This window comes from Apaloderma vittatum, unplaced genomic scaffold (genome assembly GCF_000703405.1).
Source record: "Apaloderma vittatum isolate BGI_N311 unplaced genomic scaffold, ASM70340v1 scaffold1943, whole genome shotgun sequence".
Taxonomy (NCBI): domain Eukaryota; kingdom Metazoa; phylum Chordata; class Aves; order Trogoniformes; family Trogonidae; genus Apaloderma; species Apaloderma vittatum.
Window position 1 is genome coordinate 107609 of NW_009706234.1, and position 19411 is coordinate 127019.

At 39.1% G+C, this 19411-nt stretch overlaps 1 protein-coding gene across 2 annotated transcripts in view; it reads left to right on the forward strand.

Annotated features, from left to right (window-relative positions):
• The window catches only part of LOC104271110 (E3 ubiquitin-protein ligase Midline-1), a 102099-nt gene that overhangs the window by 51089 nt on the left and 31599 nt on the right, over positions 1-19411 (forward strand). For both annotated transcript variants that reach the window (XM_009865691.1, XM_009865692.1), the window contains exon 2: positions 6030-6125. In XM_009865691.1, coding sequence (XP_009863993.1) covers positions 6030-6125 — 96 coding nt within the window. The remainder of the gene's footprint in view (positions 1-6029; positions 6126-19411) is intronic.

The following is a 19411-nucleotide window of genomic DNA, read 5'->3' on the forward strand; positions in this document are numbered from 1 at the left end:
GTGGTCAAGAATCTGAAATGCTTGGATTTCCATTAATTTCCACATTTTTTTTCATTTTAAATAAGGGTTAATAAAACAAAGCAGCATTCCTATAAAATATGGAAATATACCCAACTTAGTTAACAATCATTTAAGTCATATTGACTTCAAATGCAGCTATTTTTATAGCACTTTTAATAAAATAGTCCTGGACAATTAATTAACAGTGCGGTATCTCATGGGTCTCTCCTTCTGATATACTGTAATCACTTGAGGTAGAAGTCCTAGTCCCCAGGAGCGTATCAACATCATAGCTGTTATTTCTTTTCACACAGAAATGTGGAGTGCAGTTGTCAAGCTCTGCACATTTGAGACTTGAGGTCAATCATTCCTATTAACCGCAAAAGTTACCGTTCCCTGGCTGGAGAAATACAGGGTCAAGCATGTGTATCCTACGGAAGAGTAGTCATCTGTTTCAGGGCAAGAACATAGAATAAAAATCAGCTTAAGTTTTTCCATCTGCACCTGGTGTGTCCATTTAAATAAAGAACACCAAAGGAAACATTAAACTTGCATACACCCAAAACCTGGCTCAAAACCATGTTTGATGTTCTGGCAGTCCTTCTGGAATTGATTGACAACTTTTTTAGTAGGTTCAATGCAAGTCCTGGAAGCAACAGGTCCAGTTCATAGGGTATGTCACCACGACAAGGCGGAAACGTAGCTGGAACACACGTAGGCGTAATTTCTTCAGGTTAGGAGGAAAAACAGTTGCAGTGAAGATGTTTTTGCATGGACTGTGTTAGCGACAGAGTGTATATTTCTGATCAGCCTGCATGTACTAGAGACAGATCTGCCATGTCAGCACTGCTCTGGTTGCCTGCTAGCTTGAGTAAGATAGAATACGATCGATCACACTTCTGCCTTGTGGTGGTTTATTCCTCACCTCTGCTTTACCACAGTGTAACTCTGTGGATTTCGATTACACACTTTAACCAACCAAATCGAAAAATATATAATCTCTGTTTTGTTTGTAAAGAGGTGATTGGAGGAGGGCTGTGATTCTCATGAAACTTATATAATTACGAAACCTAGTTTCCACTATTCAGGGCTCCGATAAACCCAGAAAGCTCTCCAAAGGTGTTTTCTTCTTTAAAACAGGAGGTAGCTTCAAAATATGCCTTTCTCTGGTCAGTTCTACACCAGGACTGAAGGAAATACAAACTGCTGTCAATGTTGGCTGGAAGAAGGCTTTGATCGCTATGGTTTTGATGTAAACATTGTTACAACATGTCATCCCACAGTGTGTGAGTCTTCTCGTGTGCTGAAGTTTCAGTGGACCAGTTCTCAAAGCCTTCCAGTTAGCAGGGAGTGGAAAATACAAAGGTGTACTTGTATTTACCAATGGCAGGAAAGATAGTATTTTTTGTGAGAAAAAAACAGTGGCTTTACTTCAAATTGCATTTAAAATCTCATTACAGCTGATACCTCTGTGTTTTATTTTGTGGCCCTTTGAATAGGCATTTTTAATGGAGCAGAAAAATGCCTCAGAGGAGATGATCTCAGGGATATTGTTTTTTTTCTGCTGTGACGTAAGGCAGGAGCACACAACTAAGCATTTTTCTTCTTTAGAAGATTACATTAATTTATTCTGACAGCGTTTCCAACTCATGTAGTAACTTAGGACTATCTGTTTGTGCTACCTTGCTATTTTAGACAAGCAATGCTTTGCGTGAGCCTGTTAATTTGGCAAAGGGCATGGGTTCACATTTGGTTTTCATAGACTGATAAAGGCCAAAAGAGACCATTACGATCCTCTAGTCTGACCTCTCACTTCAATCAGGGCACAAGCCTCACAATTGTTGCTGCAACAAGATCATGATTTCAGTGTGGGGCAGACAGCAGCTTAAAAAAGGCATCCAGTCCTGAGTTGCCTTACTCTAATTTTTAGCATTAATTTTTCCAACTTCAGACTCTGGTCCCTGGATCATATCATTTTATAGGCATGCAGAATCAAAATGAAACATCATCCCCAACTGTCCTTTTCAATTACATGTCTGTGATTTCCTCTACTTGGATTTATCCCAAGATTATAGGAATATTTATGCTGTATAGCTGTCAGACCGTGCTAAATGGACAGCAAGCATTCTTTTCACTTTATACTGGATGCTGTAAAAACAGTTACAAAGCACGCACGGAATGTCAAGATCTTGAGCTAGGTCTGCATTGGTAAGTCAGGAAGCATTCAGGCTGGCTTTTGCTTTTCGAGAGCAGTTTGCATCCGTTGAGTTAACATGTGTGAAGCCTGTTCACAGAGCAAATGCACAGCAACTAACATTCTTTTAAAACCACCTCCTGCAAACGCATAGCAACTATCATTCTTTTAAAACTACCTCCTGCATTTCTAAGATTGGTTTTTAATAGACAGATGACAATGAAATTTGCCAAATGACAAAAAAAAGATAAGGACAGGTGCAAATGGTTAAGAAATCATCATTTCCCTAGAACATTTCCAAAAATTCAGTTGTAATTTGGTTCACCTAAGAGAGTGGCAGTAGGGGATTAGATAGGAGAAAAGGCACTTTGAATAAGCTTATTCTGCCACTCAGTTTCACATGAGCTTATTACAATGTGAGAGCACACTTTCTCCAGACTTAAAACCTGGCTACAATTCCCTGTCCCAGGAATTCTGGTCAGCAGAACTGGTTCAATTTTTCAACATGACCAGAGCCCCATATCGGGCATTGAAGTTTTACACAACCTGGGAAGTTTCATGTCTGGATGTAAAATGAGTTTGCAACACTTTGGAAAGTCTGTGAGCAAACTTCTGCTTCTGAAATTTAAACGCCTTTTGGGCCCTTGCTAGCTCACCCTCTATGGAGTAAAGAAAGAGGGCAGGGCTTGATCTCTGCTTCTGGTACCTGCTGTCATGTGGCAGCCAAAGCGATACCGTGATCCGTATGGGGATGCAATGGGGAAAGAACTAGAAGAGGATACTACCAAGAGAAAATCTGGGTAAACGTACTGCAAGGATTGAGTTTTGCGACCTTTAAAACTTTCAGGTCAGTTCAGTTTTAAGAGCTGCCATTCAGTACTTGCTTAGTGATGCTGGAAAGATTGACCTTAATTTCAAGAAGTAGCTGCCAGGTTCTTTCTATCTTGTAAAGCATTAATAAAAATTGATGTTCTTCAACAAAAGCTTAACAGAATTCTGATAATTCCTGGCTTTAAAAGACCTCAATCTCTTGCATACAAGACTGCATGGAATCAAAATTCCAGGCTTTCCAGTTTGGAAATTACACAGTTGGAGGAGCTAGAGCAGAGGAATGCACTAACTCAAATTTTTCAAGGAACTCACTTGTTTAGCAGTTGTCTTCCATTTCCATGGCTGGGAAATACAGAGGACATCAAGACACCTGTGTGAAACCACAATAATACGTATTAATCTAAAATTTTGTTCTTTTTCCAGGATTTGAAAATATTCTGATTTTAACAATCCGTATATAATCTATGGGTAAATAGATTTCTGTTTCAGAGAAAAATACTTGCTCTTTGTGTATTAATGGCCTTAGCTGAAGACATTTTCAGGTTATTTAAAATCACGACAGTGTTCCATAACAACTTTGAGAACACTTTTTCTTCAAAGTATGTATAGGTCCCAACTGATAGCATTTATTATGTCCAGTAATACAGTTACAGTTATGCAATCTCAATCAAGATTATACATCTTTAATTTTAAACTTTTTAGTATAAAATAGTAGAACATGTGCAAAGTGAATATATGAGCAATAAGAAGGTGTATAAATATCATTTCAAGAGTATTTGCACATTTGGATCCCCTTAACAAGCTTTTTTTAAGGGCAAAGGTTATCTGATACTGTAACTATATACGGTATTTTGACTTTGCATGTGAGTCTTAGCTCTACAGAGGTTCATCTAACAGCACAGGAAACATGCCTTTGCAATTAAATGATTGTTCACAGTACAGCTTATGGAAATTTAAGATACAGCTCAAATGGTTTGGTAAAGAATGCTCATTCTTGTTACTCTTTGGTTTAATGGGCTATAAAGTAAATGTAGTGTAGAAGGTTATTTTTTTTTACAGCCAGAGCTTGTGATACACGATATGTATGGCTGTGCTGGCAAGAAAATGCCAAAATTGTGTACTTCAAACACTCATCACGCTTCTTGGAAGAGTTATATACATGAAGCCGTCAAAATCCTGTACCATCTTTAATGGAACAGGACTGATTGCTCCTCCGGTGTTTACAGCTTCAGCCCTGATAAATGCCAAAGTACATATGGTTCAGCAGTGAAATAATGCCGACTTTGTTTGTTTGTAGCCATATGCAAGAAGGAGTAGGGAGACTGCATGGTTGCAGAAATGGAGGGCAAGGAATAAAGTGTTTTAAACCAGCACAAAAGAGGCAGGATGAAACACCACTCTAAAACACACACACACATTAAATGTGTGCAGACTGGTGGTAAGTGGCGACGAGGAGAAGGATGAGAGAAGTCAGGTGAGTTAATGATAGCTGAAGGGACTTAAGCGATGGAATAGATACATTAGGGGGAGAAATAGTACTCTGAAGAAAAGCAATCCATTAATAAAAGATGAGGAAGGCTGAAATTAATGAGAGCTCTGCAGACACACTACAGCCCTTGTGTGGAGAGAAGCAAAGCGTCCAGTTCTGGTATTCTTGTTCAGGACTTCCTAGATACTGGGAGCTGCCTGGGGATGAAGTACAATGAAAAGGCAGAGACTGTTGACCTCTCAGGAATACTAAGCAAGGGACTGGTCTCACACACATAGGTAAATAGCTATGAGAAACAGCTTTTCAGACCAGCAGTCCCTAGGTTTTTCAAAACAAAATATATGCCCCTGAAGTTACTGAAATAAATGTTTACAGTCAGGACTCTTTAATGGCTTGCTGCTTGTTTTCTTCCTCTTCTATGTACTTAAGTTAGATTTACTGTGCTTTTTTAATCTCTGTGGAAACTTTGCATTTTATGCAGAAAAAGGGCATTTTCATGTCCATATGATTCCAGAAGATGGAATTTCACGTAAACCAGCAGCTGTCTCAGGATGTATGGTAAATAGTGAGGAGCTGCCTCCTCAGAGTGTGGGACAGGGTCCTGGTGCCAAGGCAGCCAAACCAGGGAGCGGGTCACAGCCATCACAGACCTCCTAGCGTGCTTGGATTTCCTTTCTGTGGATAGGGAGGGAAGAAGGGAGGCTGAAACATTTGTTGCTAGATCTCAGTCTCACATGCAATTGCACAGTGGCCAGGATGTGGCTTCAGCTCTGGAAGCTGGAAAGCACTCTGGTCTCCCACAGTTGCGGATACTTATTGGAGCCATAATCAGTTGACAAACACAGACATAAGCCACAAGTTCTCTCTTAAAAACTGTTAGTCAAGGCACAATCTGTGAGTAGATACTTCATTCTTATGCATGAAAAGAGTGTTTTTCTTTAGAATTCTTTTTGTAAAAATATGACTCTACTGAATAAGAGAATTAAATCAATTAGATTAATCACTCCCAGCACTGCGAAGCCGAAAAAGAAAGTGCTGACCCATCTACTGGGTCCTTACAAGTACAGATCTAAAGGGCACATGCTCAGAGACCTCAGTTTGAAGCAGGCTCTTACATTCAAATGTTAGACTGAAAGCAGGAGATAAGGAGTCAAAAAGTGATCTCAGCCAAAAGAAATGACTTGGGTTTTTTTGCTAAAATATTTTTAGCTTCTCTGCTCTTCTACTTACTCTTCCCCCCCCAATAAAACTAATTGCTTAATCTAGTTTTTAGTATGTCCTTAAAAACTCTTATTTTCTAGAATTTGCTCTTGTCTTGAAATTTCCTGCTCTCTTCTCTTGCCATACTTGATGCATAGACAAAACATTTAATAGAGCTTAGAAAAATGAAAGTCTCATTTTCATACCTATGTAATTACAAAATTCAGATCGTGAAAGCATATCAGTATTTCAGCTGTTCGTCTAAGCATTAAGTTCTTCAAAATGCTAATGTGTTGTTTTCTTTCTTTTTGACAGCAAAATTTGGAAAGTAACCTCACCAACCTTATTAAGAGGAATACTGAATTGGAAACTCTTTTGGCAAAACTCATTCAGACCTGTCAACATGTAGAAGTGAGTACTGACCTCCATTTGAAATACCTGTAAACTTAATTACATTCACTTCTAGCATTCAAGAATAAAAGTTTAAAGAAAAAAAACCCAACCAACAAGGACAGAACTAAATTAAAATAGTGCTCTACTGATCTGGAGTTTTTCACTGATAAATGATATTCTCCATACAGATGATGTCATGTACATTCTTTCATATCCCTTTTTAAGTATAGTCCGCATGGCTCTCACCACTGCTATACTTGACCACATCACTATCTGTAAAATAATTATCTTTTTGGGTCCTTTGTGAGGAAGACTAATATTTACAGGTGGGAAACCAAGCTAAAGGAAAAGTAATACCCAGATCCACAAAGATATTTAGGTTTTTTATTGGCCATTCATTTTTTTTTCATAAGAATTCAGTATCTAAAAATATATATGGAGTCAAAAGTCATACAAGAGATATATGCCCCTCTGCTCTGCCCTGGTGAGGCCACATCTAGAATATTGTGTCCAGTTCTGGGCCCATCAGTTCAAGAGAGACAGGGAACTGCTTGAGAGAGTCCAGCGCAGAGCCACAAAGATGGTGAAGGGAGTGGAACATCTCCCTTCTGAGGAAAGGCTGAAGGAGCTGGGTCTCTTTACCTTGGAGAAGAAGAGGCTGAGGGGTGACCTCGTAAATGTTTATAAATATGTCAAGGGGGAGTGTCAGGAGGACAGAGCCAGGCTCTTTTCAGTGGCGTCCAATGACAGGACAAGGGGCAATGGGTACAAGCTGGAACATAGGAGGTTCCACAAAAATATTAGAAAAAACTTTTTCCCTGTGAGGGTGACAGAGCCCTGGCTGCCCAGGGAGGTTGTGGAGTCTCCTTCTCTGGAGACATTCAAAACCCACCTGGACATGTTCCTGTGTGACCTACTGTAGGTGATCCTGCTCTGGCAGGGGGGCTGGACTAGATGATCTTTTGAGGTCCCTTCCAACCCCTGACATTCTGTGATTCTGTGATTTATCTTCAGAAGAAGAAAGATGATTACAGGCCTTTGAATTGCCCCAGTTACATACTCCACTTTGAGTACCACAAAAAAATCTTTAGCGGAGAGGGATATTTCCCCAAAACCTGGGGGCTTTTTGGATGGCCCCATGGGGCCTACTGCTCTACATGCAAATTAAAATAATCACAGACAAATTCAGCCATGGGAGCTGACAGAGGAAGAGATCAGGGTGCAAAATAAATTCTTTTTTAGCAGAACATTTCTTTTTGTATTTTGCTTTTGCCATGCTGTAAGACTTTTTCAGTTCCATATAGTACATTCAGGTCAACAAAACCAGAAGCATTATGAACAAAAAAGTTACATATCTGTGCAAGCATTTGTCTTGCAAAAGACAATATGAGTATGATTCCTGCCACAAATATTACACAAACATCCCATTGGCATCAAAATGTTATCACCAGTGCTTTCCTCGTCAGCTTCATCCATGAGTCACAGATACAAAACATTTTTACCTCTCCTCCAGGTAAATTGGGGCTGAGAAATACTGGAAGACTAGGAAAGGCTCGACATCATGGGGTGCATGTGCTTGTTGACACATATACTGAATTCAGTGAGATACATCAAGGTCGTAATTTGCAGTGCTGTCAGTTTTCGTAAGTTCCAAACTCAATTCAAGACAGCATGGGAAAGTGAATAGGGCAGGAATCAGAGGATCTAGCACAACACAAATACTGCTAATTTAGAGTGGAACAAGCTTTACACCTCAATCACAGAGAGGAGGTATTTTCAGTTGAACAGCTAATTACTACTCAGACTAGCAGGGCGAACTTATTTTTTTGTTGAAAAATGCTTGGGGTTTTGTTTGCATTACAATGATATTTGTAGACAGGCTTCTGCATAGGACCATTTCACTTCTGACTGCATTGCAAGTCCCGCAGCAGCTTCATTCTTTCAGAGAAGGGCTCTCTCTATGTTCTTAGCAGACAGGCAGCATTAAATACTGTTAGCATTCTGTAGAAAAGCTATTCTGCTTTGTGTATGGCTGTCTTTATATGTGAATCATAGAATCATAGAACAGTTTGGGTTGGAAGAGACCTTAAAGATCATCTAGTTGCAACCCCCCTGCCATGGATGGGGACACCTTCCAACGGACCAGGTTACTCAAAGCCCCATCCAACCTGGCCTTGAACACCTCCAGGGATGAGGCATCCACAACCTCTCTGGACAATCAGTTCCAGTGCCTTACCTCCCTCGTAGTGAAGAACTTCCTCCTTATATCTAATCTAAAACTACCCTCTTTTGATTTAAAACCATTGCCCTTGTCCTATCAGAACATGTCTTTGTAACAAGTCCTTCTCCATCTTTCCTGACGGCCCCCATTAAGTACTGGAAGGCTGCTGTACAGTCTCCCCAGAGCCTTCTCTTCTCCAGGCTGAACAGCCCCAACACTCTTAGCCTGTCCTGGCTCCAGCCCTCATCATCTTCGTGGCCCTCCTCTAGATGCCCTCAGGCAGGTCTATGTCTTTCTTATGCTGGGAGCCCCAAGGCTTGATGCAGTACTCCCAGTGGGGTCTCAGGAAGCCAGGTTTCTTCAGCAGTGTTACCTGAGGAATAGCCCTGGGGAATTTGAGAGAGGAAGGTAGATTTAACCCAGAGCTTCTGAAACACAAATATAATTTAAGAGAAAGTTAGTTGTGACATGAACTGCTGTAACACAGCCACCTGCCAGCTCTGCAGAAAAGCACTTCATCTTTAGATAAGCATTTTTTTCTTCCTTACATAGTCCCATGGAAATTTTCTGTAGGGCTTCTTCTTTTCTGTCTTTATCAGACTAATATTCAGCGACCCAATTAAGCCCAAGAGCAACTTTTGATTTTGAATAGATTCAAAGTCACATCTTGAAAATTTGGCATCTACTTCAGTACTTTGTTGACTGTGGTAATGGCACACGCTGCAGAAAAAAAGGGAAAAATTCTACCCAGCAACCCCAGCACAAACCAAAACAAACCAAAACAAAATTAAAACTGAAACGAGAAAGCCTTGAGACTGTTCTGACAAAGCAATCATCTATTCTTCTATCTGCTTCACCTCTGTGAAGCCTCACTGACTTCATGGTGCTCAGCAAACCCAGGAAAGACAATCCACAGTAACAGACGTGAGGCAAACAGTTTGAGTCCTTTATACAGGCAGCAATAACGTCAGGCGTAACAACCGTAGTGTCAGCTGCAACGACTGTAGTAGGTAATGAGAGACAGAGACAAGGCACGTTTTATTCCTCTGGATATAAAACTTAGAGCAAAACCCATGAAACAGATGGGCTCAGGACAGCATAAGGCCTCTTCTTCATTGGTGGCCTCTGTCCAAGAGGGGCTAGATCTGGAAAATTTAAAGTTGCTCCTCCATCTCCTCTGCGATTCTGCAATATATTACAAACTCTAAGGTTTAGTATTACAGAAAATCCAACTTGTTCAACTGGTAACAGATGCGCTACCGTCCCTGGAGTCCTGGTTTAGAAAATTTCTCTCTAGACATAAAGCAAGAGCAGCAAAGTTATTAATGAATTCCTACCACATTTTATTCATCAAATTAGTCTAATTAGCATTTAAATGAACTAAATATTAAGAAATGAGCTTCAGTGAAAACCCTGGACCTAGGCCATGCTGGAAATTGGGCAAGTGGGGATGTGGAAGTAAACTTTAAAGCTATCTCTGTTTCTCAGAGCTTTATAAAAACTTCAGATATGATGTGAATACTTCCAGCATGAGGGAAGCTGAGGATAGATAGATTTTTTTTTTATATCAGTGCGCTCTCTTTCTTTGTGCTTCTTCATCACAGAAATTCATCCCAGACCAGGAACACAAGTGTAGTGAACAATATATTGGTTGTAATGTTATAAATTTAAGATTACAAAATATTAGGAAAAGAATAGCTGATGTTTGCAATGACTGTGTTAGTATTGCTACTCACTCCAAGGTTGAAACCAAAGAGGTAGTTAATTTCATAGTATATGTTTTCTTTTTTACTTTTTGATACAATATATTACAGAGAATGATGTAAAATGTGTTGTACATAATTTTTAAACATGTAAATGTAAGTAGTACACTTTAAACACTGCTGTTACATACTTTGATTTTCCTTACCTAATTGTAAATCATTTCAGTGATGTTATTTTACTGCTGATTTAGATTCTGGGAGGTTAAAAATAAAAGAAGTTCTGGGTTTCACACATATTTTGAACTTTGAAAAAACAAGGAAGGAAAGGAAATTATCATTCCTTGTGTTAAACTTAACAAGCATTTATTAAGGGATATGTAAACTTATTTTAAAAAGTTACACAGATTAACCTTTATTTGTAGGAATAAACACTGTCATTTTTTAAAACCTTTGTCATGTCCTTAACAAAAAAATACAATATTACATGAAAAATGAAAAAGGACCAGCTTTTCTGGCCTTCGATATGGAGCAGATCCCGATGATTCTGACAACACACAACAAACAGTTTCTCTGTCTTTTGAATCAATGAATCCTCTCCAGCCAAACCAAAGGTTGTCATGGGGCCACTGTTTCTCATCACCCAAGGCAGCCCTTAATGGCTTTGCTGCGACCAGCTTCGCTGTAGATTTATTCTCTCCCCGTACATCCTTTCCATCAGGCAATTTTACCTTCATTGATTGCAAAGGCCAAATCCCAATCTCTCTGTATTTTCAAACTGATGTTTATTCCCTTCTGAAAGAGAGTTATTTTCACTTGTCTCTCACATAAGCACTCACGGCCTGGTCGGGGATGTGCATTATCTGGAAACTGGACACCTTCCTGCCACCGGGAAGGAGGGATCTGGATCTGCCTTTCATCAAAGCAACAGAGGCATAAATCTTGTCTATTTTTAGATTGACTTTATCAGTTTGTGACAGGATTTATCTTGATAGGGAACCTGATCTTGAGAGACTCAAGAAGTCCACTTCCAGTCTTGCATTCCTGTGGGTGATTCTGCACATATTGGCAGGAAAGCTTATTGTGAATAAATCAAGTATTCTTCACTGCTCTAAGTACAGCAGAGATGTTATTAAATATTTTATTTAAAATAATAATTTAAAATTTAATATTTGAATGTCTGATTTAATGAATAATATTAAATTATAGTCTGTACTAATATTTAGATTATGGTAGCCCTTAATTTTAAAAATCCTATTTTCTCAAAGGGAACCACACCCTGAGAAGTGGATGCTTGAGACTGTAACACTCCTTTCTCTCCCAAAGTTTTTATTTTCATGAGAAGGACCCGGACACAGTGGATTTATTCCTCTTTCAAACACATTCCTAACATGTTTTTTGTTTAACACTAATTTTTCCATCCTTCCACTCTCCCTTCCTCTATAATCCTGTCCATCACTTCTTGTTTTTTGCTGAACCATCGAAGGCTGTTAATCAGCAAAGTTTTGTTTTTCTTCCTTGGAGATGATGATTTATGCCTTTGGCCAGGCTACTGATTCATAGGATAAAATACAGTTTACTCCACTAACAGAGAAATTGGAATAGAAATGGCTACTAATCTGTGTTTATTTGTAGTCCTAGTTCATAGCATTCATGCATCTTGTGCAAGAAAACCTTTTTAAAAGCATAAAAAACTGTCCTGGAGAATATTATCTTTTAATTCTATGGATGATAATACAGTGAGAGAGCCCTCTAGCATGTGGCTAACTCAGCATGTGGCTCTTCAAAGTCCATAAAAACGCTCGTGTGTATCAGGAAAGCAGCTGCTTAGTTCTGGAGCTGTTATAAGGAGAATATGTTTCAGGGAAAAGGAAGTAATGTAAATATTTATACTTTGGCATAAATTAACAATCTAGGTGCAAGCCCTCTACCTCAGCTGAGGATGAGACTGTAGCTGGACCCAGTCGCACAGGGTGAAGCAAGGCTGCAGTAATTTTCTCGTAATGCGCTATGCAGTTTGCCTGTGTGAATAATTGAAAATTTCTTCCGGAGCCACGGACAAATCTTCCAAAAACTCTGTTGTAAAACTGGGATTGGCAGGCCTAGGATATGGCAATACAGGTTAATCCCTGGGTGACGGCATCCCTGTGGTCCATACCAATCCACTGCAGGGCGTCCCTTCCTCCTGCCCTCTGCTGGAGGGACATCAGCATGGTGGTGGCTCCGGGGTGACTTTGGCACAGGTCCCCTACCTGCCTCGCTGCCGTGGCAGCACTGCCGCTACCCCCAGGACACCTGCCACCTGTGAGGTGATGGGCACCACATCCTGCTCTGCTGGCCCCTGACTGTTGTGGCTGTCCACAGCTCCAGATTTAGCCGCTTCTCAGTTGAATCAGGGAAAGATTGAATGCTGTAAGCACTTAGGTTCTCCTCTTGGGTTTGGTGTCACAGGTTTCTCTGGCTGACAAAGTGGTATGTCACAGCAAATTTGCTTCTTTGTCATGGTTTCCAGGACACACTGCTTCTATGAACATGTGAGGCTTGTGCAAACATCTTTTAGATCATGATGTTAATTGGCATTAGGCACAAATTTGAGCATGAGCCTCTTTTCCCGGCTACATTTTTCCTAAGCAATTTGAGTTTTGTTTCTGGACTTTTTTCTCATCTCTTCTAGGAAATAGATGATTAAATGTCTATTATATAGTCAATACCGTGAAACTTCTCTCATCTGTTCGGCAGAAACACAATCTGAACTCAGCTGGAGGAAGAATTGGAGCAATTATCTAGGGGGGAGGGGAAAGGAAATAGGTTTTGCTTGTAGACAGCTTTATAACATCTGTATCTCAATCTTTCTGTTTGTTTTGTTTTGTTTTCAATTCACCAAACGTCATAGGAAGCAAATTCTGGACTCCGCTGCAAAATCATTTTGGTTGCATAAAGAAGGGAAGGCATTTTCCTCTAACTGTGTAACTCTCAAACTGCTGTTTCCTTTGCTTTCGGTTTGCAATGTAAGTGCTCAGTTTCTAGCTCACTTCTGAAGAACTGCTGTGAGCTAAATCTCTGTATAAAGTTTCCAGTCAAAAATTAGTTTTGTGTGTGTCAAAGGATGTTTTTTATAACCATATCACATAATCACCTGAAAAAAAAAGCAGTATGTTGGAATACCCTTTATTTCACTGGCACAGATGCTGAACACTCACACATATCAGACACATTTTAAATCAGTGTAACAATCGTAATGCAAAAGTGATGCAGAGAAGATTGCAATACCTAAAAAGTCCTGCTGTTGCCTTTTTTTTTTTGTGTGGCTGATCAAAAATAAATAAGCCAAATGGGAAAACTGTGAATAGTGAAAAGTCGAGGTTCTGGTAAGACTTCAGCTATAAGATAAGTTCTGGAAATTTTGCAACAAAATGCCTCCATCATTTTTTTTTTTATGTATATATAAAATACATATAGCATTTCTGTTACTTGAAGAACAGCAAAATCAAAACTCAGCTGTTGGCATGATAGCCTGAGGACTCTTAAAAAGTAGAGAGTCTTTGTGACAATAAAAACCAGTCAGTACTCTGTTCTTACTGAATTTCATGGTACTCGCTTTTTCTTGAGATTTGGGACCATCTCAATCAAAGCCCAAGTAAATCAAGAAGCACTAACCAGGAAAATTTAGGTAGAAGGTCTGTATGTAAACCTGATGTCTGAACCACAGCAAGTGGCCTTTGTAGTCATGTAAATGTGACTAGTAGGTTGGAATAAGGAATCTACTTTGCTAGGGATTTTTAAAGAGTAGGAAAGGGGCAATGGGTTAAATAAGTGTTTACCATCACTGTGAGATGTGTGGGGCAGATAACTTGGCAAGTAGCTCCAGTGGGAGTTGCTTTTTGATCTGGCCCAATATCTTCCATTTTTGTGAAGGTGCTTGTTCAGCAGCTAAATTTATTTGCTATACTTAAGTGCTAGAAGTAACTTACATTTTTTTATTTGTGAAATAGTTGAGAAATATGACTTAAAGAAAATTAGTTCTTACTCTCAATAAGAGACTAATTAGCAAACTTCATGAGGTGTGTAAAACCCTAAGGAGGAGTTTACAACATTTTTTCCTAAGAAAGTTTCTAATGAGAGAGGGTAAAGAAGACAATTTCTCTATTAACATTATTTAAATTAAATATATGGCATGGTCTACATTTGATTTCTAGTTACTTAAGTTCTACATTTAATTTCACTCCCGTGAAAGTTGATTTTATTCAGTGAAAATCTAGGGTAAACTTTAATCAGTCTTAATTTTTTGTAGCATTAGATAAAACACAAACTTCAGAAATAAAAAAATGATAAAATATGCTGCATGGCATATGGCAAAATGGAGTATTCTTTCAAGGATGTCCTCAGTTGCATGGCCAGTAAGCCCTTGTCTAATGGTCAAATATCATTTGCCTGAAGAATTATTTAATTATTTTCACACGTTACTAATTGAATGTATAATTGGCCCTATATATGTAGAACTGCAGCTCTTATGCGTACAGTTTATGTGCAGATTAGGCATGTGCTGGAGTATCTAACTGCACCCACAGCTGTTTTGGAACTTCTGGAAGTTGGAGTCATAATTATGATAACAGGTCATACAGACTGTGTACAAACTAATAGCTGTGCTTGCCATTGCCTGTTAAGACGGCCAGTTCCCATTCACTTCATACAATCCTAGAATCATCATAGAATCAATCACAGAATCATAGAACGTGTTGGGCTGGAACGGACTTTAAAAGGTCATCTAGTCCCCCTCTGTCTCACATCCATACACATGTATGTGTTCACATTCTTGTTGGACTGATATTCCTGCAAAACTTTGTCCTTAGACCAGAAAATGCGGTTTAGTTCATTGTTAGTCTTTGGAACCCACTGTCTTTGAGCAATTTACCTTTATGGAAAAAAAATACTCCTGAGTTCCTCCTTTTTTTGCCTAATACAAATAGCTAAACAGAAATTAGAGTAGCAAGGAGACCAGAGGCATTTGTTCTCTAGTGTGTTAGACACAAGGCTAAAAACCTGGGAACCTGGATGAAAGCTTTAAGTACTGAACTGTTAGTTACAAGGACACTGCCTTCATCTTCATCAAAGGACAGGTGGTCCTTTGAACTTCAGTGATTATTTAATTGCTTTTGTTTTTTTACCCTAAATGAAATACACCAAGTGGAATATTTTGCTCAATGTGAAACAAATGCTTAATGACAGCAGGAAAAACAAAATAAAAACAGTAAATACAAAAATATTGTTCAATTCAAAAGATAGTTTCATTATTTAGGTTCAAAGAAAGGACTAACATCAAGGACAAAATGGAAAATAAATTATTAATATGACCCTTTTAAAGCATTTTATAAAAACATATCCCTCTTAGAGTTTAGTTTCACAAACAGCTTGACCTGATCGTAAGCCTCATGGCTGCCAAAAGTCTCCCTACCTCTATACTTCAGCCCTCCCCACTGTGCTTCTCCACCTGCTTCCCATGTGTTTGAGCAACATCCACACCAGCCAGGTGAACTCAGCCCAGGCATTGTCCCAGCTGGCCACACCAGCTGAGAAAAGCCTGCTAGAACTTCAAGATAATTCTACACTTGTGTTTTTAAAAGCAATACTTAGTCCGTTGAAGCAAGCCTAGTTGATGGGCTTTACAAGCCATCAGCATAAGCATTTCTTGGAGTAGCTCTTTATGAGAAGTTTCCAGATCATCTGACTTTAAAGTTTTTTCATATTTTTAATGGAAACCTTATAAAAACAACTCGTTTGTTTTCCCTGAAACTTCTGGGTTTGGTTTGTTATGTGATTCGATTGTAAATGTCACTAGAGGGCTGCTAGGTATCTTGCTGGTTAGTTTCTCAACAATGTACTTCAAAGCACAGTGGGACAAAAAACTTCAAAATAATATTTTAATAAGTAACGTGAGTATTTCAAACTTCTGAAAAGGTTTACTTTTTCTCAAGATTGGGGCAGATAGTCTTATCAGTCTGACCCTAAGCAGTTTAGCTATCCTGGTCTAATCGATTCTTCATTCACAAAATTCCTAGGTAGCCAGAGTAAGTTGCTGTAGTTTTGCACTGACCTTTGTTTAACCTGCTCTGAGACTCCCTCTAAACACAGGTCTTCTCGTTAGAGATAGATGTGGAATGCAAACAAAAACAAAGCCTCTGGCACACTTGAAATGGGAGATGACCATTTCTTTCTCAGAATAAAGGAGTTGTAGATGATCCCCTCAGATGGCAAACTGATTAATATCACGTATTTCCAAAGGCAGTTTGTCATGATAGATAAAATCAGTTTTGTGCTTAGGCTAGGTAAAGTCTGAAAAACCTTTATTCCAAGAGTTGCTTTTGCTCTACTGAAGACTAAATAAGAATGCGTAATATCAAACAGGGGTATGAAATGCAAGAAATTTGAATCCATTGCTCTGATTCAGTCCAACCATCCATAAAAAGAAAGTGAAGAAATGTTTTCATAAATATGCATTAATAATTATCCTTTGTATTTCCATTAAAAAAAATGAGACACAGATAATGCTAAAATGTGACCTCAATGTATTGTCATGCTATGAAGAAAAGTTATTCACTTTATAATGTGGAGTAATTAAAAAATAAATAGACCTCTCTTTTTAGATGCGTATAGTCCCTTAATTCATCTAGGGACTCTGAGCTCAGAAAGTGTGTTCCACATCTACAGGGTAATGAAGAAAGTTTCCCTAGAGTGAACAGGTACCAAGCATTATATGTCATCATTTTAGATTTATTTTACCCCTCAATTTCTGGGTTTGATGTAAGGAAGTGTTCAGACTCAAAATCTAGATTGAAATATATTACAGTAATGTTACTGATGTTTTTGTTTATTTCTCAGTATATGCTAATTCTGTAACCATCCACTCAAGCCCATACAGAAAAGCCGGTATTTCTTCTTGACCTGTATGGTCACAACTGCAAGGAAATTGAGACCAGTTTAAAATGGTGATGCTGAAACTCAAATTCATACCTCACTTTTCAAAGATGAGACTCTTTGTACAATGTACTTTCTTCCATTTTGCATAACCAACGGAGGACTAGTGAATAAATATTACTCTGGTTTTGACAGATTTATTCCAGACAGTCTAGCCTCCAAAAAGCAGGCCATCTCTCATTTAGGGTGTCTTATTTTGCTAGTCATTTAGATCTTATTTGCCAAAAAGACACATGTGCATTTCCACTTGCAGATAATATTGCCTCACCCATAAGGAATCTCAGAGGGAGAGTTTTGCTCCAGCAAGGAAAATTCTGCTGAGACTTTAAAAAATCCTTTGATTCCAGTAGAAGTTTCTGTACAGAAATTTCTGGAGGTATTAATCTAGCCCTCTAACATTCTGTTTGCCTTTCAATTAACCATGAAAGCTGCCCTGTAACTGTGAACCTCTAGCTGTGTTGTAGTTCCGTGATTTCCCAAACATCTGCTAGGGACTTCGAAAGCACCACATTCATTTTCTTATGACCTAAGCTGCAATTTAACTCAGGTCTCTGAAGATGAAAGAGGAGGGAGCCTCTGCAGAGAGCGGAACACCTTCCAAAGCAGTTCTCAGCTTGTAGAGCTGGGAACAGCTGGCCTGCTCTCCCCTTCAGGTCGGGAGGGCTTGTTGTTTCCAGCTCTCTGTTAGACATCTGAGGAATCCCAATTTTTCCATTTTTTTCTAGACCCACTCCCTGAGGCAAAGGCCAGCAGCCCCTATCCATCTGTCTGGAAAACCTGGAAAGAACCATGTATTTCTTTTTTCAGTAAATTTTCTGTTTGAGGTTTTTGACTATTACAGAAATTGGAATAATTTCCCCATAAAAGCATCAGGACTAGAATCAGTCCTTGCTTGCTTGTTTGTAGTAGAAAATGTCATTATTTTTGCTAAATTGTAACAAGGCCTCCTACTAAGTTTAAAAACTGCTTTGTGACATGGAAGAGAGTTTATAAAAATGAAACCAATAAAATGCAAAGCTTTAGGTTCAAAGTTGTTCGGGACGTGGGGTTTTAAGAAATTTCTTGATGACAAAACTAAGTATATTGATGGTAGTGAAATTTTCTACAGAAAGGTGTCCCCAAATCCAGGGTAAACTCTCTGGCAATAGATGTCTCAGATTAAGGAGCCAACATTCATCTGGGATGGAGGAAGCCCAGATTTAAGTCTGCTCTCTGCACCCTTCAGAGCCTCCCACAACCAAACTAAGCGATGCAGTCTCCAGGCTTTTCTAATGCAGCTCTCCATCTCTTTTAACAAACTCATTGGAAAGAGGGCTTGCTTTTAATGTGGAAAAATGTAGAATGTAAAACCTCAAATATTTTCACCAGACAGAACTCACATTCCTTGGCCAGCCCCAGCTGGAAATTATTGTCAAGGTTGCTGCTCATCAAAGGACTCGAGCAGAAGGTAGAACCTTATTCTGGTATTTCTGTAGCACCTGTGCCATGGAGCACTGCTCCATGCCTGTGGCTCTTTGGTCTGACACATGACTCCTTGGAAACACACAAGTAAATAATATTTGGTGGTAATCTCACAAATAGTCCCTTTAGGGCCACAGCTAATAACGTGCACTTAAAGTTAGGCATGTGCTCAATTATAAAGTTATTACTGAATCAGAGGCCTTGTAGGCTGAAAATTTGATTAAGGGGTATTTCAACCTGAGAAAAGCCCCCAGATTAAATGTTGGGATTTTTTCATATAAAGCTCAGACATATCAGATAATTTAGGAATATTCTCTTCATTTTTAATAGGCGTGTGAAGTTATAAAGTTGGAAACGTCTTCAAGTTTATAAAAGAATATACTTTTCAGATTTCAAAGAAAAAGAGAAGTCCGCAGTTGGTGCATAAGAAATCCAAAGGGATTTTCCAAGCATTTTGTTTTTCTTAGTCTAGGGTTAAGATTTAATTAATACATTATTATTCAAACCAACCAGAGCATTAAATGAAACAATGTTGACTTAACCTTCCTGTAGCTCTACATTTCATGACAGTTACCCCAAAGATTAATTAGATCTGCTCAACAGAACAAATTTGTGATGTAAGTGGTGACAGAAGTAACACTTTGAGTGGAAGCTACTCAAAAGCCCTGTGAAGTGTTGCCATAATTAAGTGACAAAGTTGGCTCTGGCACAAGCACTCCTCAGTATCAACACAGAAGGAGTTATACCCATGTGCAAGGGATGTTGATCGTTGCCCCTGACTGACCCCATTTGGGATTCCTCACCCTTTGGTGGAATTTCAGTCCCCTGGCGAAACTGGGATAAGGAGAAGAGGCAGGGAATGGGAGGAATGGTGTTGATGGACTAGTTCTTCTAGGATCCCTGAGTGGTCAATGGAGAGACACTGGATCTGCCAGAGGTTTTGGGTGAGC